The following is a 15,636-nucleotide window of genomic DNA, read 5'->3' as shown; positions in this document are numbered from 1 at the left end:
GGCGTATGGCCTGTGAGTAACCCTTCACTAAAACCTGAGAGTCGGTCTGTGTCAGACTTCAGCTCCACTGCCCTATAAAAGAGAAAGCTGTCTTTGATCTCCGCTCCTCTCCCAGGGTCAGCAAAGGGGAAAATGTGTATTACACACATTAATTGAATAATCTTTTGTTTTGAAAGGAAAGAAGCCATGAAAAGCCCGAGCTCTGAAATCAGCCCTCCACCTCCTCCTCGCCTTAATGGGAAGTGGAAGGGCCCAAAGATACTGTAGTTGAGATGAAAGCATGGGGCCGTTAACCCTGAAGCTGTGTGTGTGTGTGTGTGTGTGTGTGTGTGTGTGTGTGTGTGTGTGTGTGTGTGTGTGTGTGTGTGTGTGTGTGTGTGTGTGTGTGTGTGTGTGTGTGTGTGTACACATATGCAAGTTTTTAAAGATGTGGAAGTGGAAGTGTAACAGTCCTACAGTGGCATGCCACAGCCACACTCCATGTACGACAACGAGACCACAGGGACAGGAACAAAAGCCGCCCTGTCCTGACTCTGAAGTCTTCAGCTGAGAATCGAGAAACTGCGTTTCTCATCAACTCGAGCAGCTCTGAGCTTCAAAAACTAACATTTAGATCAGTCGTTCGCACTGTCACACGATACAGAGCGCTGCTACTACACTGATGATTTAGCCACACCTTAGGAGTAGCACAAGATTCAGGGAAGATTCATATTTGCTTTTTTGCACAGAGTTAGAAGATTGGTAAAAATCTCATCTCTGTACAGTAAATTTAAAGTAGCTGATTAACATAGTTTGCCTGGCTTCGTCTAAAAGTAAAATCAACACACAAATCTGTAAAACTTACTCATAAAACACCCTCAAAACTTGAGCAGAAACATTTGGGGCTGAAAAAAAGCAAACTCAGAGGTGCATAAACTGCTGTTCTTTAAATGGCCACTCGAGGCTGGTTCCAAAAGCCAGAAACCATTATAAATCCATTTATTAATATATATATATATTTTTTTAGGATCAAAGTAGTGCATAATTAAGGACACTGAGTGACAGGCTGTCTGCTGACAGTGTCTTCAGTCCATCCTTCATCACAGCACCAGCCCACAGCCCATATTATCACCTCTGGTTCCAAACACCCAACGCAGATTGAACATTTTTATTCTTTTGCATATTAAACAAATATTGCATAATGTGTAAATAAGTGAGCTTTAGCTTTCATCCCTTCTTTACAGAAATAGATTCTTTATTTATGCTAATAAGCTACTTTTAATTACCTTGCAACTTCTCAATACAGGATGGTAAAGCAGATTTTGTTTATTTATTCGTTGATGTATTCACAGAGTTATCAATATGCCCCTGTATTTGAAATACTACTACTAATAATAACAACAACTTTATTTATATAGCACTATTCATGCAAAAAAAGAGCAACATTACATGCTGAACATAAAAGAACCTAAAACATTTGTGATAGAAGAAAATAAACAAGATGATAAAAACAGAAGATAAAAAATAATAAAGCATAAAATAAAAATCAGTTAAAACAAGATAAAATAGCCATCTGTTGAAAACACATTTTAGGAGAAAGCAGCGGAAGAAAAAAAGTGTCTTAAGAGTTTTTGTTATTCAAGTTTTTAATAATCACACAGGCAAGCAAGATATACTGTAGCTCCCTCATGATACTATGAATAAAATATTAGGACGGAGCTATTTGCAAAATCCCAGAATTTACATTCTAAAAAGGTATGACAGGAAAATAATATCAGTCTTGATAAGGAAAAAAGTTTAAAAAGGGTTTAAAAAAATCAGCTCTGGTGGACGCTCCTGCAACCATTATGCCAGGTTCCTTTGAAACTTACGACATCTGTGGCGTTGTGTAACTACACCAGTGTAGTTATGATGCTGTTTGATATGAATCTTGACTGTCAGGCCGATGGGTTCTCTTGGAAAAAGAGATGTGCTCGCTTCCATGGATTTGAACTAAAATCTTAGAGAAACAAGTCTTTTGTGTGCTTAAAAAAGCCTTAAATCTTTAACTTAAACCTTCAAAAAAAAGGGTGCAAAACAGGTGTTCTACAAAAAATTGTACCCTTTTCTTAATTTAAAACCATGCACAGTGCATATTTCACCTTCAGCCAAGCTTAAAGCCTCCAGTGAGGATGAGGAGGTGACTGTTTTGCAATGGCCTGTAATAAGAAGGAAATGAATTGATTTTTCTTCACATGTTGTCCATATCAGTTCCAGTCTTCCTATCACCCTTGTTTGAAAAAACCTACATTCGGATCCAATTTCCAGTGCTGGGACTCAGCACACGAAATTTGCCAAGTCTGTCAGGTGGATTGATTATCCTCAAGAAGTGCTCACGAACACAGATTTTGATAAAGTTAAAACCAAAATTTGAGAGAAAAAAGTCTTTGGTGGGCATAAAAGCTTAAATTTCTAACTTAAACCTGCCAAAAATGTGAGCACAAACAAAAGTGTTGTGTTTAAATTTGTGTTAATTGTGTAAATCTGCCCTCCTCTCGTTGTACGACCATGCACTGTGCATATTTCATCTTTGGTCTAACTCCAGCACGGATGAGGAGGTTACTGTTTTGCAATGGCCTGCAATAAGAAGGAAATGCAGAGATTTTTCTTCACAAACTGTCCATATCAGTTCCAGTCTTTCTTTCGCCCTTGTTTGAAAAAGCCTACATTCAGATACAGTTTCCAGCGCTGGGACCCAACTCATGAAATATGGATGTATAAAAAAGCTGCATGGCAGCTGCAGATAATTATCTTATAGACTGTGAGAGAGAGACTAATCTGCTTCCTCCATCCCTCCTTGCCACCTCTTTCTTCCTTCCACGCATCCAAACAAGGATGATGTGATGAAGGATATGACCAAGGGCGCTGTTTCCAGAACACATTTGGAAATGGTTCCTCCCTCCATATAGAACTAATTCAGCATGCATCCAGGCTGCAGGGAGAGCCTTCCCCAAAGCGCCAAGACCCACACCATGGGAGCATAGCGTGTTCATCTTGGACGTTTTATACAGAGCGGATGGAAAAAGATGGAGGAAAATCTTAGTGTATGCAACAATAAAGAAAAAAAAAAAAGAGTTCTACAAAGTCATTTTTGTGCATTGAGCTTAATGATGCTCGCCTGGCGAGCTGCTGATCATATCTCTATATATTCCCAAACAGCACTGTCTCAGAAACACATCATAACATGTCATAACATATACAGGCCCGCTCTGGTGAAAAATGGCCAGTATAGTTTTTTTTTTTTTTTTTTAAACTTCGCTGAAGGATAAGAAACAGCGGAAAAATGGTGAATCTATTACCCAGAGGCGGACAGAGACAGTACCAGAAACCAATTCTTTGTAAACTATACAGTCTGCTGAGATCAAAGCAAACGCATTCAACATGCTGCCATTTGCCGCTCCACATCCGCTGAGGGCCTGGCAGAGGTTCACAGGGGCCTAATCCCGCTGCGGTGCCTGAAAGCAAAACTACGTACACGGAGGTTGGGGGGGGTAAGGTGTGGCAGAACTCTGGCCGGCAGATTCAACACTGCAGCTGCATGAATTGAACCTCCCCAAAGACCCCACAGTGAGCGCAAAGTTAGCAAAAGCACGGTAGTCCCGCTGAGTTACATGATGTACACAAAACAACATGATATTTAGACAGCTGCAGTCTCGTCAATGAGATTAAAGGATGTAATCTAAAATTTATACACCTAAAATAAGCATTTCCACGGTCCATTAAGCCGGACAGGTGCTCTATGGATTCACTGCATTTATAATAACGCATGATCCTCTGGAAGGATAAATCAGGGATATTTTATTTTTCCTTGTTCATGTGATATTCTGTTAAGGTACATTGGTTCTCCAAGCACCACTTCCTCCCTATCCATTGGGAATAATAATGCCATTTCCATACCATTTTTCTCCGTCTTCTGACCGTTATTCTAATCAACTACATGTTTATGTTTCATTTTTTAAAGGAAGTTACTACAACTTGATAGCTTTTGAGCTTTGAAATTCAGCTTTAAAATCTTCTAAAATTTGAAAAAAAGAAGAAAAGTCAAATATTATTAGACTCAAAATTAAGAGTATTTGGACTCATTCTTGACTCAAAACTCAAAACCATATTTGGACATGGTCTTGACATAAAATGGACCACAAGAGGACTTGGTCTTGACTTAGTGCTTGCAATATTTTAGTTCTCAATGTTAACTCCAAACATTTTGTGCTCATTTTATGCCTCAAAATTTGACCATGTTTTGGACTTTGGACTCACTGGAGATGGCCAGGACATTTACTTTAAAGGGGAGCATTATTTAACCCCCTTCTAGACAAGATATTATAGGATGGTTGGTGCCAATGAATTCCTTAGTTTTATATGATACCAATATCCTGACAGGGGATTTATGATTGGAATTAAAATAGTCATATTGTTATAAACCACATATTTACATTTGCATTTACATTTTCACATCAGTGTTGTGTTTTTGTTGTGAAAACGGTTGTATTACCTTTAATAAAAGATGTAAAGCATCTAATGCACCATTTAGCAGAATGGGGCGTTTATATTGTCAGCTTGTTGATCGTGTTGCGCATGCTGCGCTGTCTTCAGAGGCCAGACAGTCAAATAAGTCCTGCCCTGTCAAAGCAAAAAAAGAAAACTTAAGCTTCCACCATAGAGCATATCAAATTTATAGTAATGTTTTCTCTTTTAGTTTCATAGGGATTTCCCTAAACCACATCAAACAGCCAAATCTTATCTGCCATTGTTGGTTTTGGCCCAAAACTGTGTCTCCTTAGCAGGATTTGGATATGAGCAGGGGCATGTTGTGAAGCCTGTCGGGGGGATTGGACAGTGGAAAGGTCTGGCTTACTGAATTCCTGAGTCCGCCTGAAATATGCCAGGTTTGACATCAGCGGTGGAAAGGAAGAGAGCGTGCAAAAAGGAGTTAAGGCTATTTCTGGCTTGGCATGTCAGGTTTTCTGCTTGATGATTTAGGCAGAGGTCTCGAAGCAGCATTTACAGTGTGCAGTGAGGTTGTTGTCAGAGTGATGCAGCAGATTGAGGATCAGTGGCACTTATAGACTTAGTGTAGGTGGTAGCTACCGGTAAAGGGAATCTATCACTATACAGCTGTGAATGCTACATTAGGGATGAGCAACAGGCTGTTTTCCCATCAGTATGGTTTATCGAGCTGCTGCCATGAATTCACTTAGCTTGTCATGAAGCCTTAGACAAAGTCCAAACTGCACAGAAGCTTTGAAATCTGAGCCGTCTTTTGTAAAGTCCCATCCTTTTTTTACAGTTAAGGGGGGCAATTTACCCCAGTATGTAGGATATTTTAACCTTTTTCATTGTTTTTGTTATTGATACAGTTATTGTAATTGAGGTATCAGTAGTAATTGAAAGCAGCATTCCCTAAAGCTCAAGCGATTGCAGCAGAAAGTCTAAAACGTCAAAGCAAACATACTTATGAGATGAGGAATGCTGAAGACGTGCCCAATAACATCATTACATGCACAATAACAACTACTAGTGGACCGCGTCGTTTAACCCAATGCACATCAATTAATGTACGTGTCATGACTCAGGGATGCCTGGCAACATATCAGGAGTGAATATTAGATTTCTATTTTTTTTAACTAAGAGCCCACAGCCCTACAAGCAGCACTGTGAGTGGTGCTTTGAGTTAAATGCTGAGTTTAGCATACTTAAATGACAAAGCAAGGCAGGAAAGGTAACTTTATTTCTATAGCAAATTTCATTCAACAGGGCAATTCAGAGTGCTTAATAAAATGTAAAACGTAATAAGTTATACAGATATACAATAAAATAGTAAAGAGAAAAGATATACAGGGTAGAATTAATCACTAAATGATTTGAAATTTTTAAAAAAGTAATCACATTTCAAAATAGTATAAGTGCAGACAATAGCTGCAAAGAGAGAAAGATTATCTAAAATGATTTAAAATTGAGTTTAAAAATATGCTTATGATATCACTACTAACAAGCTAAAAAAGTATAATGTGTTCCATGTTTACCGTCGTAGTTTAGCGTGTAATTATGTACAGCTAATGGTAATATAATTCATTCTGCAAACAGTAAATCAAAAGTATAGGACACATTGAATTTTTACTGATAATGGCGCGAGATTAACAGTAGTGGGATTACGAAAGTCATCATGATTTATCCTCAGGGAGACATGAATATCACCTAAAATCACAGACGTAAACATTATGATGGCAGAAGAGGAAAACTTAGAGGTTTAAAGTCTTTGGAATTCATCCTCTTGAACCATAAACATCTGTACCAAATATTTTGCCAAAACATCTAGACACGGAGGTGTAACTGAAAAAGTGAAAACTTTGACCTGTTGGTGGCACTAGAGAGAAAAATCAGGACACCACCAAAGAAGTCGGATTCAGCCTGAGGGACACGTTAATGTCACATGTTAACCTCATGATGGCACTAAAGGAAAATCAGGAGGTTATAAAAAATCTTTAGGATTCGTCCTGTGAGGACCATGAGTAATAGTAATCAATCCAGAGTTGTTGAGACATTTCCATTTGGACCAAAGTGTTGGACCGTCTCACTGACATTGCAACCTCTAGAATTTCACTCCACTTCTTTTCAAAAAGCAGTTTCAGGACCACTTGTAAGAATGATTCATGCAAGACGGAAATTTCAGAATGGGAACACAGTAAATGTTTATTGGGAATAAGAAAAATCTCACGCATTGCACCGAGAATGTCAACAAGAGACAGTTAGCTCATGCAATGTGCAAGTATTTGGCCTGTACGAGCTCCAGCATTTCCAAACATCTTTAGGAAGTGTGTTTCAGCAGCTCTGTCTTCCCGGTAACCTTCACCAGCACACATGCTCACAGTGGCCGTACATGTGTAGCCTAATTGCCCACATTAAAAAACATGTCATCGATATAACAGTTAAAATGTTTCAAGAAAAAATGTTATGACTACCCAGAGGTTTGCTTGGCTGAAGTCCTCACCGACACACCCAGCCTCCTCTGTTACTCACACACCGCTGCACAATTTGACACAAATAATAGGACAAATGTAGGCCAAACATTTAAAAAAAAATGAGTGGAACAAAATAACACGGTCCAAATAGAAAATTCCTCATTATACCAAAGACTTGGTGTGATGACCATGTGATTTTATGCCAGTGTCAATAATACATTTGCTTGTGGCGTAGATGGCCAGAGAAAATCAGCCCGAATGGATTATATCAGAGAGCCAGCTGGAGGGAGGAATGGAAGAAAATGGCTGATAATAATTAAAATCAAAGCCATCTAATCAGCCGTTGCCGTAAGGACATCACTCGGTCAAGCTGAGGAACGTAGCAGTCACTTATTAGCTTCTTATAAATGATGCATGGAAACTTCAACTTTTTCGCTCAGTACCAGTTATCTCCGGTTTCCAAAACCTGTATTGTGTTTCAAAGAGTCTGAATCACATTTTCCACTTACTTAAATGATAATTGACTTCTCATGACATCTGTCTTTCTTCCTTTCCACCGAATCAGGTTTTGAATTTTTTTGGACCGGCGTCCAAAAGAGCCCATGACGGTTTCATTTGGAAAGTCACAGATACGTGTTTGAGATGGCAAATCATTCATTCATTCTTTTTCGTTTCATCTCCCCCAAAAATTAGGTGTTAAAGAGCACATTGTTTCCACTTTGCCTGAAAATACTTTGCTGTAGAACGAACCGTGCGCTCATTAGGGGGGCAGCCTGAAGCCGGTTGGATTAAATGATGTGTTTTGATGGACGTGCGCTGCCAAGTAAAGCACGGTCCATCTCCTGCTCTACCCACTAAATAAGAACACCCTTGCCGGATCAGGTCATTATCCTATACCTTTATTTTCTCAACCTCGACCTTGACCTTGACCATCAAACATTTACTTCTGCATGCCCCCAATTAGCTTAAATGTTATCCATCCGGTATTTACAGGTTGTTACCATAAGCGGTTACATACTGTACCTGCAGACTGTGGATGGTTCTCATTTACTGTATCACAGCCGCTTTGAAGTTTGATAAGTTTCTCTTAAAACTAGACAGGCTTCTCCAGTCTCTTCAGCAGAGTGTCCCTCCTGTGAACCCTGTCAGGACCACCTCGGCAGGGTGCTGGCATGGGTCAAGGTCAGGCCCCCTCTTTTTACAAGCTGTCTTGTGTTTGCGGTGGAACCGTCCATCAGACAGCGAGCTAGAACACAATAAATGCACACGTCCAGCGCCACTGTAACAAAGACGACTTCCTTGATAAGTGCAAAGCGACGGGGGAAAATTTACAAGGACGTCTATTACGGCTGCAACTGGAAAAGCAGAGATTTGTCCTCGACTCTCTCACAACCACATGTGAATCTCTGGAGAGCACAGGGAGGCCCGCTTCACCTCCGACCCCAACATTACAGTGCGTCAGCTCCTGACATAGCAGAATGGTCACGTTAAGCAGAGCGCTTAGTAGTCGAGCGATTTTGGCCCCGGCTATCGGAAGAGGCGACAAGGCCTCCATTTAAGTAAATTTATGGCTCCAGCGCTGGGGCCGGGCGAGGTGGCTCCAGATCCCGAGTCTGTTATCTGTTATGGAGGAAAACGTCTGACATACTTGGGGAGGACGCCTGCTGCTCCCAGTCAGAAGAACGTGGAGTCTCACAGGACGCACAAATGTTTTCTGAATGTTGTAAGGTGAAGTGATTTACAAACCCTGCAGCTGTCTTTGTCCTGGACCAGGAGAAAGGAGTTAGGTGGATGGGTGCTAATGAGATCAATGGAGAACCACGTCCAAAAGGAGCCTGGATGTCTCATTCGACCCCTCAGGACGTCCAGGATCTTGAGTTGGCTGTGGAGATTGTTGCTGACTCTAATAAATCGAAGACAGACTAAAGCCAGCTTTACGCCATTTCACTGTTGTAGCTCAAATTTTCAATGTTGGAATAAAATCATGAGTTTTACCTCAGCTGGTTTTTGCTCCTGCAATCTTGGTCGTTTGGTGTAATGCCTACCATACACTACAAGACTTTTTATAGATGACGGTGTCACACTCTCAAACATCTAAAGACAGTTTAGACAGTTTTTGCAAAGACTGGGGATCTTGCATGGTCAGTTTGCAAGACTACAACGAGATTCCTCTTGGGATAATTTCTGATCCTGCTAAAATATTTCCAGAGTTCCTGCAAATCCTTAAAAAGTCTCAGAATGCATTAAATTCATTAATTTAAAATTAAAGCCTTAAATGCTTTTAAAATGCCTTAAATCAATCTTTCAACAGTCTTAAAATGCTCAGACATGATAAGTAGGATTTTAAGAATTATTCTGGCTTTTTCTGAATGCTCAAAGTATTCAGAAATGTTTTTAAAAAGGCCATCAAATGTCTTTTGCATTAACATCTGCAAAAAGTCAAGTTTTATGTAGCAATAAATATTAAGACAAATTCTCCCTAACTATGAGTATTTTTTATTGTTTTTTTTTTATTAGTTGCAGTTCGTGACAATTAAAAATTCTCAGTCTTTGTAAAATCTTGTGTGTTTCTTTAAATTCACATTGTCTTTAGATGTGAGCGGGTGTCATACTGTAATCGTCAAAAAGTATTTTCAAACATTTCTTGAAGTCTTTGAGTAAATGGTAGATATAAGTCTTATCTTAAATATGAAACGGTGCATAGAAGCGGTTCAGTTGTCATTGCTTATTTATGTTCTTTCTCTTTGATTTCACAGTGACAGACACCATGTCTCCAGCTCCATCCCCGTGCCGACCAAGTCTCAGCTGGGTGTGTCCGCTGCCTCAGAGATAGGCTTCTCCTGCCACACCAGCTCCCCGGACCGAGGCCTGAGAAAAAGGGCGAGCTCGGAGGCCGATAAGTACAAACCAACTCCTCCGCCCAGTTACAGCACAGCCATGGGTGAAGAGCAGCCTCCGGTTGGCCTGGCTCCACCTTCACCTTCACCCAAACACCTGTCCTCCTCCCTGGATGCCGGCATGGCCTCACTCAACCTGACCAAGACTACAGAGTCCAATACGGAGCAGAAGGAAGAGAAGGAGGAGGTGGAGGAGACAGCGGTGGAGGTGGAGAGACGCAGAAGCACTGACAGGGAGACAGCGGTAGATAAAGAAGAAGAGACTGAGGAGCAGCTGCCCAGTAGCACCGTTGCACCCGACTCTTCGTCAGTTCAGGACGCTGGTGAGGAAACAGTGCCAGCGAGCCAGCACACAGGCGCCATGAACGGCTCCTTGGTGCCAGGACAGGCGCCGGTTAGCCTGGTCCCAGAGCTGCGCTGCTCTGTGGAGCAAGCGGAGGAGATCATGGGCACAGAGGCCACCGGGTTAGGCCTCGGGTTGGGGTTAGGGTTAGCAGATGAGGCCCGGATGGAGGACTACCGCTGCATCCCCGTGGACCACGCAGTCGCTGTGGAGTGTGACGAACAGGTACTGGGAGAGCTGGACGTCGCCGGCTTCGAGGAGTTCTCCAGGCGCATCTATGCACTAAATGAGAACATGTCCAGCTTCCGCAGACCGCGCAAGAACTCCGACAAGTGAGGCCGAGGACGTACGGAGAGAGGGAGGCATGAAGAAACTTGCACAGGGGGGTTTGGAGGAACACAAGGCAGGGACATGAGGACAAGGGTGGAGTCCCCACTCACTTATCGCAGCATCAAAGATCATAGGAGCTATTCTGGAATAACGACCAATTTGCACTTATTGTAAACATTTCCATAGTAATCGTTTAAATGTTAGAGAGCAGTTAGAAGTGCAAGTATTGGGACAGCAAGCTTTACTTTTTATTTTGAAGCCAACAGTAATATTTTTTTAAACAACGGATAAAACAAAGAAACATTCTTTCGTAATCAAACATTTTTAGTAATTTGGCCTTATGTGTTAACAATCGTCCTTATGAATTAGTGCATTTATTGTAGTTTTGTTCAGTAACGGGACCATTATTGTAAAATGGTCCTCCAATAACAGACCCAAACTTCTTGTCCAAAGCATCATGGTCTCTGTATTACGGATGGGCACGAGTGCTCAAGTGCACGATATGGACTAAGGATGATAGTCGTTTTGAATATAATCTAATACGTGAAATGTAATCGAATAGTAGCTAGATGATGCAGTGCCATCAGAGTATATGCAATATGTTTTTGTTAGCTTTGATTAAGGAAAAAATACATTTGCAATGATTTGAAATCAGCAAAGTTTTAATTTTTTTTTCAAATAATGATAAATCGATTGTTAATTTAACCAATAATCAGCTTACAATGTTGCAACCCTAATATGGACATCAGAATCCGTTCAACATATGGAGTAATATCCACCCAGCCTCTCACAACTGAACATGACTTTTTTTCTTAATATCTAAAATGTGTGAAATCTTATTTCATTGAAGAGCTGCGTGCGGTCTATTGTTCAGGGCCTCTTTGCCTCGTTGTCAATCTATTTATCATGAGACTACCGCTGCGGACACACACAAAAAATGACAAGGCTAATTGTTAACATCGCACGGCTAATGTTACCTAACGTTTATTGATGGGTTTTTCAACAAAGCCGAGCTCATTCAGTTTCAGTGTGAGTTTGTTTGGACCTTTAAAGGCTCGGTGTTGGATGTTAGCTGCTGCTGCTCTGTTAGCGCGTGCTAACAGGTCAGATGTTGCACTGAGCGGGAGAAGAGCGGCTCTGGACACAGTCCTTCAGCGCTGCATCTAACCAGCAGCAACAGAAAGCTTTCTGACTTTTCTTCTATTAATTTGCATTCATGGATTGATAGGCTTAGTGAAGCCTGGTTGTCCAATAATTCATTTTCGTTTCCATTCTTTCGTTAGATATTGTTTTTTTGCAAGTTCTCTATAATAATTTAATGTAAGTATTCAAAAATGGATCTGGCACCTGATTGCTACCTTTGTATAAAGTCCCAACCTCACCTGAGCGCTGTGAGGTCACACGCCCACAAAAAACAAGGAAGGAAATGAGGAAAAAACCAGGAGGAGGGCAGAGTTTATGCAGAAAAATGCTCGACCACACACTTGTAGTAGGTCATAAGTAACTTATCACTGCACATCAAGTTCCACATTACCAAGAAACGCTGCCGTTTGCCACTTTATTTATTTTTTTTTTTTTTGGACATTTAATGATAGACACACAAATTGAGAATTTTTGCAACTAAAAGTTTCATCAGTCTTCTGTCACTAAGCCTGCTGTCCCAGTACTTTACACCTCTGACTGTACAAGCAAACGCTTCCCGCGCCTTCATTCAGGGTGCATGATGGTGGGTGTGCGCGGGAGGGAGAAAGTGACGTGTATGCAAGTGTTTCGGAGCTTCACATCAGCATGCAACCGCAGTCACAGTTCGGTTTGACGTCATTCCGCCAATGACCTTTGGACACGGCAGGATGTTGCCGCCGCAGAGCGAGGTGGGAGCAGGAACCAGTAGCCCAATCGGAGGCTCCCTTATCTGTGTGACACACGGCATCCCCCGTCTCCCCCGACGACAGCTCGACCCACGCGGAGTCGAGCTTCTCCTTCAGGTCTTTTAGATTCGGATCAGGTGGCAGTTTGGAGCTTACAGCACATGGCAGGGATACGGTGCAATTGTTTTTCTGTCCATCTCCATGTCCTCTATTTTTTCCTCTTTTATTTTTAAATTTTTAACGTACCCCATCAATATTAACATCGATGTTAATGTTACGTCCACTGATTCTCATATTCAGTAGACCAAAAATTAAATTCTGTGTCTGTGTTCGGTTGAAATGTCTCACTCAGGCTCTACTGTAGGTGTCGATAGCAATCCCGTCGTGTGTGATTTTTGTCTCCATGTTCTGAATGCTTTCTTGCACTGGTATTCAATTATTTATGTCTCTCAACAATTGTGTGTGCTTTGTTTCAAAGGAATTTTATGTTCCCCACTCACATGGGATGTCGCTCATTAATATTGTTAAATGCTAGACTGATGTAACCAGTGTCTGGGTCCGATCGTGGACAGCTGCTTCGCATCGGCCGCCGTGACGCAGATAGACTCTCCACCGGCAGTCCACTTTGTGTTTCAGATCCAGTACTGTGGTTGCTGACTGTTGAGACATACTGTATTTAAAACTAAAAGACGAACCATGTATGATCATTTCCATAAAATGCTATACAGTTCAGTAAGTGACCATGTACAGATACTTTTGTATGGAGGGGTTTCTTTTTGTTATTAAAGACTTGCAGTCCAATGGCAATGTATGTATGTCGCCCCCCTTTAAAAGTGCTCTGCCTACATTTTTATCTGTGTGTTTAACCATTTGAATCCTGGGCAAATTTACCTGATTTCTTTCAAAAACATGCAAAAGATTGGCAAAAGAAAGTACAAGAAAACAAGTAGAAAAAGCACACACCAAAGAAAGTCAAAAAACCACCAACAAATAAATTTAAAAAATCAGAATTTAGTAAAAAATTGTAAAAAAAAAAATTGTGGAACATTTCTTACCAAGTTATTTATTGCCTTTTTTCCAATGTTTTTGAAAATAAACAAATAAATAAATTATACCAAAGTGCTCACGGTTCAAAAGGTTGAAGCATGGATGTTTCAAAAGACACGGATACAGTGCAATGTCTCTTTCCAGGTATCATGACCTGGTTATTCACGATAACCCACAGACCTTCTTATGAGCAGTTTCATGCAGGAACTATTTTCTCTCACCGAGCAGAAGGTAACAGAAGACCGACTTCTCAACGCTGATCTCTTCAACACTAAGCAACTCACACTTTGATAAACAGCATCACAGGTAAGAGGATTTTATTTCGGGTGAACTGTCCCTTTAGTCCAGTGATACTCAACTCGCTTTGCTTGGGGGGCTCTGTAGCAAAAGACGAGGGCGAGGGGCAGCAGCCCAGTACATGTTTCTAGGGTTTTTGGGCATTTCTAGGAATTTAAGATGTTTCTAGGATTTAAGGACATTGGAGGCTTAATTATGACCTCTGTCGGGTCTGCTGAGGATCCTCCCCTGGCCATTTTTTTTGACAAACAAGCTCTATTTTACCCCTCACTCTCCATATTCTTGAAATCCCCTAAAATAACTTCTTCAAAACTGCCGACAACAACTTACAAACTGTGTTCTTCCCCCATCCTGCATTATTCCCCATTTTCTGCATTATTTCGTCTTCTTCTTTATTTTGTTGTTGTTTTCTTTGCAAATCATCTTTGAGTATCTAGAAAAGGGCTGTATAAGGCCAATGTATTATTCTCATTATTATTATTATTCTCACTTATTTTAATTATTGTTATTATTTTGGTGCTGTCTTATGCACTCAGGTACCTTATATATGCTAAAAGTACAAAAACAATCCTCAGTGTGAATCATTTTATTTTTATGTTGACTATCACTGCTTTAATCCTTAGTGTGTCTAAGTACTTGTGCAAAACATCCCATCTGAAATATTTTACATTTCACTCTTTATTTTTTTTTTTTCAAATTTAACCTTTTTGTTCTTTTTTTCTCCTGAGTCTTTATTTAGGATTTAGAGACGTGCTGCATCCCTGCTCAATTTGAAAAATATTGTACTGACTTAAGACAAAGCTTTAGGTGCATCATGGGAATCATATGGTAAGGTAAACCCTGCTTTACTTTGATGACTTATAATTATTAATATCGTCCTAGCTAGCATCTGAGAGGAGTTACTGGTGTTTTTTTGTACTACTTTACGACTACTTTTTGTGCTACTTTATTTCAGTTTCACAGGCATTATTATTATTATTATTATTATTATGATATGACATTATTTTTGCTTTGAACTGCCACCAGAGTCACTTCAGGCAGATAGCCAGAGAAAGATAAATCTTTGTCCCTCGTCTGTCCGAAATATAATCACTGCAGACCTTCCATATATGTACAGATGTGATTCTACATTTGACAGCTCCTTCAGTGCTTTAAGTAAGCCTTTTTCTCATGGAATAAGTCCTTTTGCATTCCTCTACCTCATTTTGCACTTGTCTGAGTAAAAGCCAACCTTTCTGGTGGTATTACCGTGTCACCGTGTTGTCAGGGCTCCAGCTAATGTATCAATTTGTTCACATTAAGCACCGGAAAACAGTAACTTATAGCATTTGAAGTATGCTTGTAATTCACTTCGGTTTTATAAGGCAGATTACGGCTGGCTGCAATCAATATCTTTTATTTCTCATGGCAATAAAGCTTTTAGAATCAGCTGTTGGACTTCTCATAGTGGCTCCCATTAGGAATGTCAATAATGCAGATGATTGCTGAGTCTGTCTTTTCTGTTTCCAGATCCACATAAAGCAGTTTCCTGCTTCCATAAGCTCCGTGTGTCACTCTGCAGACTGTCTGCCCTCACAGCTAAGCCCCTACAGGTGTCTGCGGGCCTCAACGCTCGGCCTTCTGGGAATCACATTTCATCCAGTCAGAGACGGGACATTTGTGCCATCATGGACGGAAGACCATGCATGTGAGTGTCGTCGCACAGGTGCACAGCTTAAAACGTTTGATAGTTTGCAGGTTGTTATTGTAAAGTTTACGAGAAGCGATGCATTGAGAGTGAGAGTAAGCAGACCTTGTTTCCTTGCTCGCAAAGCCATCTTCATATTTTTGGGCTGAGTGCTCAGTTTAAAGAGTTCAGCACACTGCTGCAGTGTATA

At 40.8% G+C, this 15,636-nt stretch overlaps 1 protein-coding gene across 1 annotated transcript in view; it reads left to right on the top strand.

Moving 5' to 3' along the window:
* Positions 1 to 13,226, top strand: part of uvrag (UV radiation resistance associated gene) — a 119,686-nt gene extending 106,460 nt beyond the window's left edge. The window contains exon 15 of the mRNA XM_042498843.2: positions 9,734 to 13,226. Within this exon, the coding sequence (XP_042354777.1) occupies positions 9,734 to 10,553 (820 nt within the window). The 3' untranslated portion in view covers positions 10,554 to 13,226. The remainder of the gene's footprint in view (positions 1 to 9,733) is intronic.
* The last annotated feature ends 2,410 nt before the right edge of the window (positions 13,227 to 15,636 follow it).

Source organism: Plectropomus leopardus, chromosome 15 (genome assembly GCF_026936395.1).
Source record: "Plectropomus leopardus strain MGB_pleo_1.0 chromosome 15, ASM2693639v1, whole genome shotgun sequence".
NCBI classification, from domain to species: Eukaryota; Metazoa; Chordata; class Actinopteri; order Perciformes; family Serranidae; genus Plectropomus; species Plectropomus leopardus.
The sequence above is the reverse complement of the archived record's forward strand: the minus strand, read 5'-3'. Positions and strand labels throughout refer to the sequence as shown.